This window comes from Lepeophtheirus salmonis, chromosome 5 (genome assembly GCF_016086655.4).
Source record: "Lepeophtheirus salmonis chromosome 5, UVic_Lsal_1.4, whole genome shotgun sequence".
Taxonomy (NCBI): domain Eukaryota; kingdom Metazoa; phylum Arthropoda; class Copepoda; order Siphonostomatoida; family Caligidae; genus Lepeophtheirus; species Lepeophtheirus salmonis.
In genome coordinates this window covers 48,288,150-48,302,906 of record NC_052135.2, presented here as the reverse complement: position 1 = coordinate 48,302,906, position 14,757 = coordinate 48,288,150, and the positions used below count along the sequence as shown (strand labels likewise).

At 30.6% G+C, this 14,757-nt stretch overlaps 1 protein-coding gene across 1 annotated transcript; it reads right to left on the bottom strand.

Annotated features, from left to right (window-relative positions):
• Positions 1 to 2,184: 2,184 nt before the first annotated feature.
• Positions 2,185 to 4,508, bottom strand: LOC121118658 (uncharacterized). The gene is made up of 4 exons (XM_040713249.2): positions 4,117 to 4,508; positions 3,856 to 4,049; positions 3,432 to 3,797; positions 2,185 to 3,368 (listed from the first exon to the last, which is right to left on the bottom strand). The coding sequence occupies exons 1-4, from the start codon at positions 4,377 to 4,379 to the stop codon at positions 3,010 to 3,012; spliced, it is 1,182 nt and encodes a 393-aa protein (XP_040569183.1). The 5' UTR covers positions 4,380 to 4,508; the 3' UTR covers positions 2,185 to 3,009.
• Between the last annotated feature and the right edge of the window lie 10,249 nt (positions 4,509 to 14,757).

Below are 14,757 nucleotides of genomic sequence, written 5' to 3'. Positions count from 1 at the left end.
CCTCTAAATTTTGTATATTAATTGCCCATTCAATACTTTTCTTAATTTTGAAAAAAATATCAATGCATCCATTTTTACTATTTGCAGAAATTGTTAGATGTTTATGTGAATTGATTTGATTTGATTCTTATTACCTAGCTAGGTATAAGCAGGCTTCAATATCCATTTATTGATCTCTTTTTGTACAAAAGATATGCGCCCCAACCGATGCGTGATTGATCCACTCTTATTATTAAGACTCTTTCTACACAATTATGTCACAGAGTGAATGGTATTTTAAATGCCTCCTGTCCCATAAAATATAACTTTACTTCCTATAGTGTCCAACATCCATATCTTGTAAGAGTTTAAAAAATTTATTTATTATCAACATATTTCAAAGGTGTGGGAGTCAAACAACCTTTGGTCATTAAATGAATTATAAATGGAACACAAAATGTATATAATACTTTTTTATCTGGGTACATAATATATTCCTGCATACATGTTCATAAAAATTGTTTTGACTTAAGATCGGAATTACTCATAGGGAGTAAGGGATATCAATAAGAACGTTTTTAATTGAACAAGATATGAACATTATCATTGGATAATAATTCCTAATGTATAATGATGACTCATAAAGAAATACATTAATTATATAGGTAGGTATATCGTTTTATTAAGTAATTTAAGTAAAGGTGATTTACCTTCACAGCAGAAACCCTTTGGATTTTTACGAGGATAGATTTTACACCATACATACATATATTAGACGTAATTAGTCTTAAAATCAATAATAAAATAATGTCCCATGAGACTCTGAATAAAAAAGATGAATATAACTGAAGAAGCATTTTAAAAAAAAGTTAATGTAATTTGTTTAAATATAATTATTCCTATGGGGATGCCCAAAATTTTTATTTTTAAATGCAATAAATTTTCTCAAAAAATAAATTAATGGAATGGATGACCCATATTATTAATTACATAGAGAAATAGAATATTCTATAGAACAGTTCTAAATTGGATTTATATAATATGTATTTAAATATGTCGTGTACAAGTTGCAACCAAAAAGGAAAATGAATTATTTAGAGTACTTCCAGTTAGGATAACAAAAAAACTGAATATTTGTTAGATAATCTATATATTAATGACGTAATATAAAATAAAAACTACTAATTTATAAGTCTTCCGTAGCATATAAAAAAGTTCAAATGCTTACTGTTATATTACTAGTAAACACATGATAAATACATATGTATTTACAATTAATAGAAAAAAAAATGAAATGATAGAATATAGTTGATAATTAAAATAAGGGGATCAGTTGTTACGTCCTGTCCAGGGTGGTTAGGAACTTTTTTTTAAATCAATAAAATGTCTGTTTTTATCAGTTTTATCGAGATCCTAAATATTTATTGTTAATTTATTTTCAAAATCAAAAAAATTAACAATCAAAATGTATATATTTCCTTCCCCTAAAATCGACACTTTTCGGGCTCAGAAACTATACACAAAGTACGTTCGCAGGTAGGATGAGGATTGAAATGGCGAATCTATCTAAATGTTATAAAAATACGTATCAAATAAGAATATTAGTGCTAAATCCTAGCGTTAATATTTTGTACATGACCACTCAGTGTCCTTTTTTAGAAATCAAAAAATGGTCACTCTAAATTATAATGATTTACGATGTAGCTAAATAAAGTGTAAACTTGTACACAATATATGCGGCCCGTAACGCAAAAGTAAGATAGAATGATCATTTTAAAAATGGAGTGTAGATTACATTTTTATTGTTGGACGACAATTTTTTTTCAATTTCTACTATCAAATTATTCTTATTAACCCTTTGCAAATTGCACTTAATGTATTTAAAATTGATTTGTTTCCAATAAAAGAATAAGAAATTGAAAGATTTTATTTGAAAGGCCCAAATTAAGTCTCTGAATAAAAGTAAAGGTTTATAGGTAATTTTTTTGGGTATCCTAAATCATACCACAAATTTGAATACACAGTTATTTGACTCAAATGTGTCTTAGAAACATTAGTCTTTATATGTACATGAAGTAAAAAAACAAATTGGGATTTTCTTGATTTTTGTTCAAGATTGTTTTTATGTTGAGGCATTATGTTATCGTAATAAAAAATAGGAAATCTAAATATAAGTAGAGATGGAATAAGAAAAAAACTGAGAAGTTGTTTTATCAATAATGTTATAATATTATGTAACTGTATAAAAATATTTATATCAAAGTAAATGAAAAAATTGAGATACAAAGAAAGGAAACAAAATATATAATATATGATGAGTAACTATCCATAAATTAAATTAAATTTGTTGAATACGATTTGACAATTTCTGTTAAATAAACAAGTTATGTATTTTTATTAATCCTTTTTACATAAAACGGAAATGCTTTGAATTTTCAATTAGAAAACGTTACCGTAATAAAGCATTGCATATATTTTTTATTATTATTATAGGCTTTACTTTTAAAAAAAGAAGGTATCATTTTCATTGCCTTATGCTTGTTTTGTAAGTGAGTCAGCATTTTTTATATATATCATGTACGAAAATTAATATCTCTTTCAGTTTGACTAGTATATATTATCTACTTACTTAGGTATAAAAAAGTTTCAATACAAAAAATATAAACAAATGATTGGACATTGGCAGTTCCTTTGATTTAAGCATACAGGTAAATATTTGCATTTGAGATGTACATACAAAATATGTACTTAAGTTAATCTACAAAATAAATAAATAATATAAAATTGAATAGCAATAATACCTAGATCTATAAATGTAAATGTATTATATAAAAACAAACAAAAACAAAGCAGGCCAGTAAAAGTTAATCAAGCTGAATGGCAGTATATTGGCTTACAATATTGTTCGAGTAAAATGACAAGTGATGATTGATAATTATTGTACATATGACTGTCTATTCCTACTCTCACTGATAGCCAGGTGGCTACTATAATAAGAAACAATATATCTGTATCATTCTAAGAGCCTCATTAAACAGGATAAATATACTCCTCTTCGAAACAACGACCAATTCCACACGTATAAATTGTTGTCAATATGATTGCACTTGTATATAATAGTCCTAGTCCTGGAAATATGCTTGAATTCATGTAGGCCTCATTAAATATAATATACGACTCTAATGGTACGAATAGTTCAGTAAAGTTAATGAGCATGGCGATGATTCCGATGGACATTCCGAGAATAGCTCCTCCAAGGATTAAGTGCATAGCTAAATATTGCCTACTCCTTTCTCGTAGCATTTCTACTTGCTCCGGAGATCTGTCACCCCCTCTGATGGTATTGTCACATATACTGAAGTTCTCTTGGCCTGGTAGTAATGACAAACCTGGAATAAGAAGAAAAATTCTGATTTCATTTAAACTCTAATATTATTATGATTTAAACAAACCTAAAGGTTGATTCAAAGGATCCCTCGCTCGGCCGTATCCAATGGGCACAAATATGGACCCCATTCCATAGAGAACACTTCTTCCAAAGTCCAAACCCAGACTACTTAAAGTGACAATCTGCGTGATCATGAGACCAAAGAGAGGAAGGAAGCCCACTTTTCCACTCAAAGCAAATAGTATTGCAAAGCAAAGTAGTCTATAGAGTATAGTAATGAAAAAATATGGAATCACGATAAGCAGCCTCTGAAGAGTGTGTCGTCGTTTTTCCCATTCATTAAAATGAACAACAGTTTGTAAAAGTGATAGAAAACTGAAAAAGAGACTGGCTACTTGAATAAGCCCCCAAAACCACCGAGGATCCTTTTCTACAAACGAATATAAAGAGAGATAATGAAATTGATAAACACATAATTAATTGCTTACCTCTAAGATATGAGAAATCATCGTCACCCTGAAGCAGTTTGTGCATGACCTCAGCAAAGCTATGAATAAGGACTCCTCGAAGGACTATAACTGTTTGTAGCAGTAATTGGGGGCCTGATTGAGTTAACCCTTGAATCCATCGTAAATAGTCTCCTTCTTTTTTCCATCGAGGTTGCCACTGAGATCCTGCCATCCTATAGGAATATGTAAGAAAATAAGTCTGAGTTTAATTTGAGACCCTAACTAGGTAAGTATATTTACATTATCACAGAATATAAATGATAGAAAATTAGGGGAATCCAGTCTGTGCAAGCCTCTCCACAACAGCCACTATATGCACATCCCCTAAGGACTTCCCCGATCACAGAGAGAAGGGTAGGTAAAAACACACAGAAAAGGACTAAACCTCCCCATCCGTGATGATCGTTGAGTATGAGCTCCACACCAGTGCATATATCTGTGGTTGTGTCCAGTACAAATAGAGCCACAACAAAAAAGGTAACACAGGATTTACCACTCCCCATGTTCTTCCATAAAAAGGAGTCCTTTTATGTGAAAAGGTATGTGGAGAAGAAGTAAAGTGTTTGTGATCCTTCACCAGAACCGCCGCCTTTGTTTGAGTCTGCTTTCTAATGAAAAAAAATAGTAAAATCAGCTGCCACTAGAAATGGGTCGATAAATAAATTCCCCCTCCCGGCTCTCCCTCCCTACATTCACGTCGACTACCTTGTAATAGCTATAGTGTATAATGATGAGATGGTGAGCATCCTTCATCCCCCTCCCTTTCACATGGTGTGAAAGCGTGGTGTTCCTATTTGTTGTTTCAATCACGTCCAAAAGATGATATGTTGATAGCAATAAGGAAAAGATCAACATTGAACATTTTCTTACTATGTGATTTATTGATCTCATTCTAAATAAAGCTATTTCAATAAATTTTATTCATTTACAGATAAAGTTCTTAATGTATAGGATTTGCATTAAAGTACTCATATTAATAAATCTACCTAGAAGATCCAAGCTATCTCATAAGGCATAATACAATATTACTATAGGGTCATTCTATTCATCAATCTTTTTTCACAGATTTAATTAATTTTTAAACCATTTGTTTAAACTAATAAAAATAGAATCTATTCTAAATTTCAAGTCAATATATTGATTAACAACCGAAATATGGGCGTTTAAAGATGGGAAAATTGATGTTTGAGATCAGAGTAAAAATCAATCCCCTCCTGAAAAAGCTCTCTCACTTTGAATCACTAGAAAATTCTTTTTTTCTAAAATACAATCTTCAAATTTGGAATATTTGAATATTATTAATAAAGAAATTAGTGAATTATTAAAATGATATCATTCATTGAATATTGATAGTGATTTACAAAATTTGGCAATGCTTGTTTGTACTTATTTTACTAGTTTAAACATATTAAACATGATTGAAAAGAACACACTTCAAGCAATAAGAAAATGTAAGGTTTTTTTTTGTATAATAAGGGGAATGGTAATATCGCACACTTAAAAGTTTTTCTAATAATTACTGTAAATAAAAGGAACATTTATCATCAATGCACGCAAATAAAGTAAAACGTCTATATGGTTATGTTCGTTATAATGCACTCATTTTTTCTTCTATTCATATATGTTTCATCAACGTTGTTTGAAGATTAAATTTGTATTTAATTTCTTTTTATTTTGAACTTTTTGTTTTATTTTTGTGGGTACAGTCTTGAAAAATGCTCCTATTATTTAGTGTAATTATTATAATATTTTTCTATGTGCAGTATACAAAAACCAAACTTACATATTCTGATAGTTTAAAGTATTTTCTTTTCAATTATGGATAATATCATAAGTCATATAAATAATATATCAAAAAAATATGATAAGTTAAATTCGAGAAGACATTTTAATATTATAAATACTAATAATATAACAAAACAAAAACGGAACATTTTTGTTGAGGTTTTGTGTTTTAGTGTTTGATCTCAATTTATTTTTTATAATCTGTAAAGTTTATTGAGACAAAAAAACATCTTATTTTTTAAATATGGTTAATTCTATAAGACATCACAACTAATGTATGTTTTATGTCACAGATAATAATAAATTATATATTTAAATTTATATCAAATTATTTTATATTAAAATTTTTAGAACTTAATTTACTCCACCATAATAGTTAGAAGCTTTTAAAATTGAGCTCTAACTTTCTTCCAAACATTCACCTCATAACTAGTACCAATTATACAAAGATTTTACTCCAAAGTTATTCGATACAATCAAATATTTCATTTAAAATAATTTTATATTATATACTCTATGATTCTATATTTAAGTTAAAGTTTCTACAAATTGTACAAGAAAAATACATAGAGAGGAAACGTAAATCTTATTTTTTAAGCACTTATAAAAATTAAAAAATTTGGTCCAGGAATGAAAAAATAAATATTAAATAATATTGCAACTTTCATCGGACATAATGTAATTTATATACTAAAAAGTGTTGAATCAAACACTAAGATAATTAAAAATGGTGTTTGATAACGAAATGCTCGATTGTTAATTCAAACACAAAGATAATTGAAAATAGTGTTTGATAATGAAATGCCCAACAGTAAATGTCATTTTATACTTTATCATATAGTCTATATGTAATGATTTTAAAAGCTATTTATGATATTCTTTCCAATAATATTGTCAAAAATATTATATTAATTATACGGAAGTTTAAAAATATTCAACAAACCTCAACTGATATACTTTTTAAAGTTGAGAAGGTGAAGGGAAATCTATAAGGGGTAGTTTTGTCACAATACAATATTTTTACAATGCTCATTTGTGAACATGAGCAAATTAAATTTAGCCCAAGTTTTCTAATGACTCGTATTTTGGGAGTATTTTGTGGGTGGAAAAAATTTAGAAGGGCCCCCTACATTAAAATTTCTTTTTCAATCCTGAAGGAGTTTTTTCTTAAGGGATTTTCAAATTAATAAGGAAAAATTCACGTATGTTGCGATCGTTTATGCCCTTTTATATCTAAAACAATACATTTTAAATATTTGATATTAAAAAGTATAACTTTAAGTTCATATTTATAAAGGTCATTTTTATCTTAGCGTGTGTTAGGATGTCCATTTTTAAAATGATCTCTTACTATGTATTGATGAAAAATTTATACCGAAAAGTCATATTTGGGCACAAATACATATATTCCAGCAGATAACTTAGAATGTTTTCTTAGATCAACATAATAGGCTAAAAATTAAATATTATTTTAGCAACCCTACCTATTCAGTGACGTAATCATGGTTTTAACTGGAGGGCCTGGTTGTAGTTATTATGGATGAATGATAAATCACCGTTCATAGATCGATAAATACGACAACTAAACAAATATTGGGAAGCCCAGCCCCCGTGGCCGACCGATGATTACGGCCTTTTTATCTATAGGAAAAATAAAATCATCATACTGCAATTTCCTTTTGTTATCTTCATTAAACTATTTAATAAACTTTATAATATTGGTAAAGAATGAATAACTTTAATTATTCATTTCAACAATTTATAATTTTCATAATATTAATTGTTTTCATTGGAAAAATAAGTTTAACAATGTATATAAAATATTCTTACTACTTTAATCCTATTCCACAAGAGATCTGTTAATGAAATAAATCTATAACTCTAAATAAATCTAAAAAAGGATAGTTTTGTGATAATAACAATATTTTCACAATGGTTCCGATACCAAAATAGGTATTTCCATAATTTTTATAAATGCATAAAATGCCCTGTTTTGTGGGAGAAACAGTTGAATATCGACTTAAAATAGAGAGACAGACCAAAATTGAGTCGATTACACATATGGTATTACTTAATTAAGGCTATTGTTAATATAATTATCAACTGAATAATTATGTAATTTTGAGCAAATTACAATAATTATATTTAAATTCATACATATATATTTTATTATTAATTTTTAAATCAATATACACCAAAGATAGACGATAATTCTTCTTTTAGAGTGAGATGTTAATACACCCACAATTTATTAAATAATGAACAAAAAAAAAAGAAAGAGAACAAGCATCAACCGTTTTTCTTTTTCTAATGGATAAACTTAGCTTTTTCTATACACAGATCCAGGCTTGTAAGCGTTTGACTATTTTGGCATTCTGTTCAGCGTTCCCTTCATTTTTTTCCCGTTCAGCGTTCAGCCATTATTTTTGTTCGTTCTATGTTACTGTCATAAGGTAGTATCATTTATACTCTACAACAGTAAATCGAGACTTCAGAGAAGTCAGAAATATCACAATTAAGAAATAGGATTCATAAATTTTTAACGCAATAATTCGGTGAATATTAAAGTTCAAATGAGCTACAATTGACTAAAATTGGTTTATTCATTGTTGAAATGGAGGGAAAAAAGTAAAATATAGCTAATTTGATTCGGAACTGCATAGCAACAAGATAAAAAAAACTAGACCATGGACTAGTCGAGAAACTCCAGGAACGACCGTTACCTCCCCTACGCAGCTGATGAAGTTCCACTGTTCAATCAGACTAAGTTTCCAGCCTCTGGAATGATGCTGGGAATCGTGGCATCAGACGGGAATAGGATGCCCTCGTATTGGTTTCCGAAAGGCCAGAAAATCGGGACCAAGGAGTACCAAGACATCCTGAAGGAGGTAGCTTTGCCTTAGGCGAAGTCCAACTACCCAGAGTGAAACTATGTGTTCGAGCAGGACTCCTCCCCTGGGCCTACGGCTAGGATCACGCAGCAATGGATCGATGATAATTTTTCCGATTTGTGGCCTCCCTACTAGCCTGGCATGAATCCTCTCGACTATAGTATTTGAGTCTATGTTGAAAGTAGGACCTATGCCATACCCCATCCCCGAGTCGATGCGCTAAAGACCTCCACCGAGAAGTAGTGGTCGACCATGTCTGGGGTCTACGTCGTCTTGGTGAGCTCACCCTTCAGGCCCAGACTCGATAGCAGCCATTTTGAGAAATAAATTTGAAATTAGAGAATGGGGGATTGAGAATCGAGACTGACAAAAATTTAAACAGCGTCTCGGTTCTATTGCATCGATCCGATTCTAACAGTTCTAGAATGAGAAGAATTAGACTGTTATAAGTAGAACCTTGCTCATAATAGATCAAGAAGAGAGGACCACATCCCACCTAGTAAGAGCCCCACATCTCTTTCATAAGACAGAAATAATCATATTTCTCAATTACTATAATTATTCAGATCTCTTCGATGAAAATAATTTTCAGCAACATTGCCATTATTAATACTAATTAGTGGAGAACTATACTACGGCCCCGCAACACACAAAAGAAGAATCTATTATTTTTAGGGGCCCATTTGCTAAATGATGAGCATGATTAAGATTTATTAAACTGGTCAAGTTCATATGTTCGAGTTAATGTGTAGTACTTCAAACATTCATTTTCGATTAAAGCCTTCATTAAATGCCCCTTCAGCCCCCCTTGTGCTACTGCCACAAAATAGATCTTCCAAATGTTCGTCTTTGGCTTATCAGCCCAGTAAAAGAATTTACAAACTTTGATTTCTTGAACTTTTTGTAAGTACTATTGGAGCAGAACGCCAAAATCTCCTTTTTAAAGTTCATCGATCAAAAAAAAATAAAAATCCGCTCCGTTCATTGAACATATGTTCCATGGAACGCCGAGTCCGAGGAGGGGGGAGCGATACATATAGTGCTATTGAAAAGTATTCTTAGTAAACAGTATAAGATCAACTGGTTGAGAAGGGGAAACAAAATAAATGGTTAATGTACTTAAGAGTTCTTTCTTGCTCAACCGTTCTCTGCCTATGATGAAATAAGAACCAGAAGATGGAATCCGTGATGTCCGAACTGATACGCCTGAAATTAATGACAGTCGACGGCGCTCTTATGGAATGCAGTAATCTTAATCCATGTATGGCCATTAAAACCCTGAACTGCAATATGTTTGGCCTCAAATTATTTTGGTAAAAGCCATAGCCAACTCTTTGAATAAATGCTCTAAGGCAAAGATGCCCTTATTGGAACAGACTCCCTTTTATATTTGCTTGTTTTTACCATTAATTATATTACACCTTATTTATTTAAAGACCCCTTATTTTAGTCATGTTTATTTGTAATAATATTTACTGGATTGAATCACCAGTGTACTTCTTCTATCTATCCCCTTTATTCTTACTCTATATTTTAGTCGTCTTTTATCATTTCACAAATACACTGTACTGTACGCTCATATTAATTTCATGTGTAAAATCATTCCAGTCCATTCCGTGACTCCCATTTACTCGGTTACCCCTTGGAGTTTTAGCGACGAGAATTGTATAACTCTTTAATTACATGAAGGTAAATACCACACTCTGAATGGCTAGTACGGAAGATCTGTATGGAAAAATGAAATGAACACTCGACTTTTTTAGTGCTTTTGGTATATTATCCAATTAATTTTTTATAGCGTACCTCGAACTTTGACAATATCAAAATACATGAATAAAAATCCTCTTGAAATATATGATCAAGATGTATTTTGCTAAAAAATAAATATAAAATGACATAAAAATAATTAAATTAGTTAAGCAGATATACTTACAAATATTAAAAAGTCCATAATGTCTATAAGAGATAAAACTATTATCTACTCATTATTTAAAATACAACACGTTGCCTCACACGTAGTGTTGGATCTTTCTAAAAAAAAACTGCAGTCCTATCAGTCCGGTCCCAATAATATTTTTCAGTCCTAGGACCGGTCCGTATCGTTCTTTTAATTTTAAACTAAAGCAGCTAAAAATACGTATTTACTACTAACTACGTCATAAGAGTCACTGAAGTTACATCATAATTCATTATCTCATACATAGAGACCAAAATACAAAATTCCTGTCAGAGATTTGTGACTAATACGTATTTTCGTATGTTCTAGCTATTATTCATTATTTTCTTAGTTCTTATATTCTTCAATCCTAGCTAAATGAAGAAAATAAAAAGATAGCTAAAGTTGTAGGACTGAAAGACAGATGCATCAGTCCTTAAGACAGTTGAATGGTAAAAAAAGATCGGACTGATAAAAAAAGGACTCAATGGGACGGAGGAAAAGACTGATTAGGCGATCAGTCCTAGGATTGATCCAACACAACTCACACGGTGTTACTTCGTTACATATAAAATACCCTAAGTATTTTGTTGTCAGCTGTCGATTCCTTTTCCTCCCTTCATACTTTATGGCTATTTGATAATTTATTCTTTTTTGGCAAATATACAAAGTAATAGGGTCCTTTAGATTATTAATAATAAGGATGGGCACATTTCGTCAAATAAATTACTTTTTTGAGATTAAAAAAGGAAAACGGTTGTTGCGTTTTCTTCTTTTATTCATTATTGATTAATAATTCTTGTATTGCATCTCCCTTTAATAAAGACTATAGTTTGCCGCATACCTTAGTCTTGGATCTAATCATAAAAATCTAGAACATGGAACGTTCACGACTTTTTATTCATTTCGGCATGAGTCTGACCCATATAAAAAAGGAACAAAATTCAATAAAGAAAAAGAAGAGGTGGTAAAATTATTACAACTATTATTTATTATTTTAAATAAATTAAGGAATTATTGACAACTATCATAGTATAACAACAAGACACAGCATACATATGTATATATTATTGGGAAGTAAGTTTAACAATTTTTTTATTCTGTTTACAAGATTTTACATTGCCGTGTAACCTTTTCAAATTAATTTTATCATTTATTTTTTAGACAAATTCTTGTTCATTGAAAACTTGGCAACAAATGCTAAAAAATAAATCTTTAAAAATATGACAATTAGAACAATTTTGATTAATTATAATTAGTTTGTAATTTATCATCTCACAACATATTTTCTAAATACTTTTCTTAAATTGTTGTATTGAAAATTGCATTTTCACTTGAAATAATAAGGTTATATAAAGAATAAATTTGTCCAACAATCGAAAATAAGTTATCGCTTGGAGTGACCAGTCCTCCTATTAATTTAATCTAGGAGCTTGCTTTTCGAACCCTCCTCAATTGATTTGTCCAAACTAACTTGAGGAAAACTTTTTGGGAACACAAGTTTGGCTTCGTATAAATTACATTTTAAGTTTAAGGATTGAGATTTGGCTATATAGCCTGAAACAAAGAATAAAATCGATTTTTCGTCATCCTCTAATTCAAAACTAACTGTAAAGTTGACAAATTTATCAATACAAATCTTTTCTTCTTGGTTTAAATCTTGTTTTTTGTCAGAGTCAGAATGAATATTTTGTATGTCACTCAGATCAAGGCCATCAAATTTTACAAGGGAAGAAATCCTAATTTTTTTTTCTGCCTCCAGTACTTGGCGCACGGATACAAAATAGTTTGCACCAGACAATTGACGGTACCCACTAAATCGAGCTTCGATAAAATCGCTTTGTACCTGCCCTGGAAGGAAGTATTCGAAGCCACAATCTTTTAGAAGAAATGTTGCAAGAAGAAATTATTTTGTTCTTTGACTAATATGAGCCTGTCCGTTATACGGACACATGGGGCAAGGACGCATTTGGACACAAAATGCTGTTGGTCAAATAATTTAGAAATCAAATCAATAATGTTATTCATAGCTTATGTTTGTCTATTTGAATCGAATGTAAAAGTAACTAATTAAATCCAGAACAATAATTAAAAAACCCGAGAACGCAAAAATAAATATTTTTGGTAGCCTCTTGGGTTTGATAAAATAAAAGTTATGTTCGTCAAAATTACTCTAAACAGGTATTGGTACTCCCACAGTTACGTATGCTTAGAAGAGAATCCAACAAATTGAAAAGATTCCAAATAATCAGCAGCACTAAAAAATCAACAAATAGCTACGTAATAATCCTCTCGGTATATAGCTAATCCAAATTGATGATTAATATCACAATTAAAAAGTTTATTAAAGTAACCTTAGTAAACTAAACCCTGTTCAACCCCATGTCAATAAACTAACCTACTTCCAACCTGCCTAAAGTAAAGATTGTTCTATAAATGCACCCACTATATGCCAACTTTAAAATTACTTTATTTCCAAAGAAATGAGTGTCCTAACGGAGACCAAGACGAATTAACTGGTTAATGCAATCTCCCCTTCTTGTTACTATCTGAAAAATTATTGAACAGATTTAATTCTCATAAGTGCTCATCTAAACAAATTAAGTGGCTAATGCAATCTTCCCTTCCTAAATAATTTTTAATAATAGAATGAAGATCAAAAACTGTTGGTAGGCAGGAAAAAGGGAGGAGGAGGAAGATTCAAAAGTTTATTTTTGTATACATAAGATTTTTTCTTCTTTGAATATCCCTCCATAGAGAAGGTAAGGTTTCAATTATACATTTAGGATTGATTAATTGTTATTTTAATAATAAATGTTTTATTTTAAGATACGATGGTCAATTATTGCCAGAGGTGGGAACTTGGACTCAAGGCTTGTGCCTCGAGTTGGACTTCAGTCTATATTTTGAAGACGATCTCATTATCAAAGACTTGCAACTTGGCTTGGGCTCCATAGCTAAGTTTTACGACTTGAATTGGCTCCATAACTCAGTTTTGCGACTCGTCTTGGACTTCAAAGCTAGTATATTGCGGACTCAGGAAAAGCGTTAACACCATGGACCCTATATTATAGTAATGGACTTAAATTGAGCTTGAATGAAATCTGAGGACTAGATAAAAATATTGAAGGACTTGGACATGACTTGAGATTCGAAGTGGACTTATAGTATAAGGACGTTTTTCCTACTCAGATTAATGCTGTGTTGTAAGCTGCAGGAGTGAAACCGACATTCCTAAATCTTTGGAGAGTATGGATTAAAGATATCCATAGAAAGGATTAAAAACCTACTATAATTCAAGTGTGGACTCATTACAAATTTGAATAAGGACTTTGAAGACGATCTATCGGATAAAAAATGCTCCGTTCTACATGTCATGGTCTATTAAAAAAAGAAGTAAACAAAAGTTAAAATTTGCGAACTTTACTCTCTTCACCATCAATAAGAACAGAGGAAGACTAATATATACAATGGAACTTATTCATAAGTGATATATGAGTAGTAAAATTATATAATGCTTTTTAAATTGATTGCATGAATAGCTTAGAAACATGTAATTTAATATTATAGTATTTTATAATATTGATATAAGTATATGTGCATTTCATTTCTGTATTCAGGGGGAAATATTATTTTTACTGTACTAAATTTTTTTCTGTGTGGGCATTTAAAAAAATCATAATGCATATTATTATTTAGCTGGAGTCTTGAATGTATTATTATTGGTTTTCATTGGTTAATATAATGCTAATTAATTATTTTCTACATTATACATATTGTTGTATTTAAGTCCTATACTTGTTTTAAGAGCATAACCTCCATGTATATCAAGATAAGTCACTTTGCTCCTTGGCTTGTCTCCAAATCATGCTAAAAATCAAAGATTTATTTATTGAAGGTTTCCCCTCAGCAAAACTAGGTTCTCTCATTTCAATCTCCACGCTTAATTTCTCTTCATTATATCCCATCCTTATTGGAATATTGAATAAAATTAATTTTATTAGTCAATTGCCTAAAAAAGTTAACACTCCACCTGGATTGTAATTCATCGGATCTGTATCTATCCATTTTCCGTAGGAGTTCATATTTTCCATGTGGATATTGTAGCCACACGCCTTATGATACTCTCTTGATGTTCTGTTCAAGGGAGCTCGTCTCTTTGTCCCTCACTCGGAGGATCTCATCTTCTTTAATCGAAGGATCGTTAATTGTGCAGATGCCCCTTCCCACCAAGGTCTGTGATAGTGACTTCTGACATCGTGAATCATT

Excerpts from the sequence above, each read along its gene's own strand:
- LOC121118658 (XM_040713249.2), bottom strand. The coding sequence starts at position 4,379 with ATGGGGAGTGGTAAATCCTGTGTTACCTTTTTTGTTGTGGCTCTATTT. Across the intron at positions 4,050-4,116 it reads CATTTATATTCTGTGATAAT|GATGGCAGGATCTCAGTGGC; the intron begins GTAAATATACTT and ends ATATTCCTATAG. Across the intron at positions 3,798-3,855 it reads TGATTTCTCATATCTTAGAG|AAAAGGATCCTCGGTGGTTT; the intron begins GTAAGCAATTAA and ends ATTCGTTTGTAG.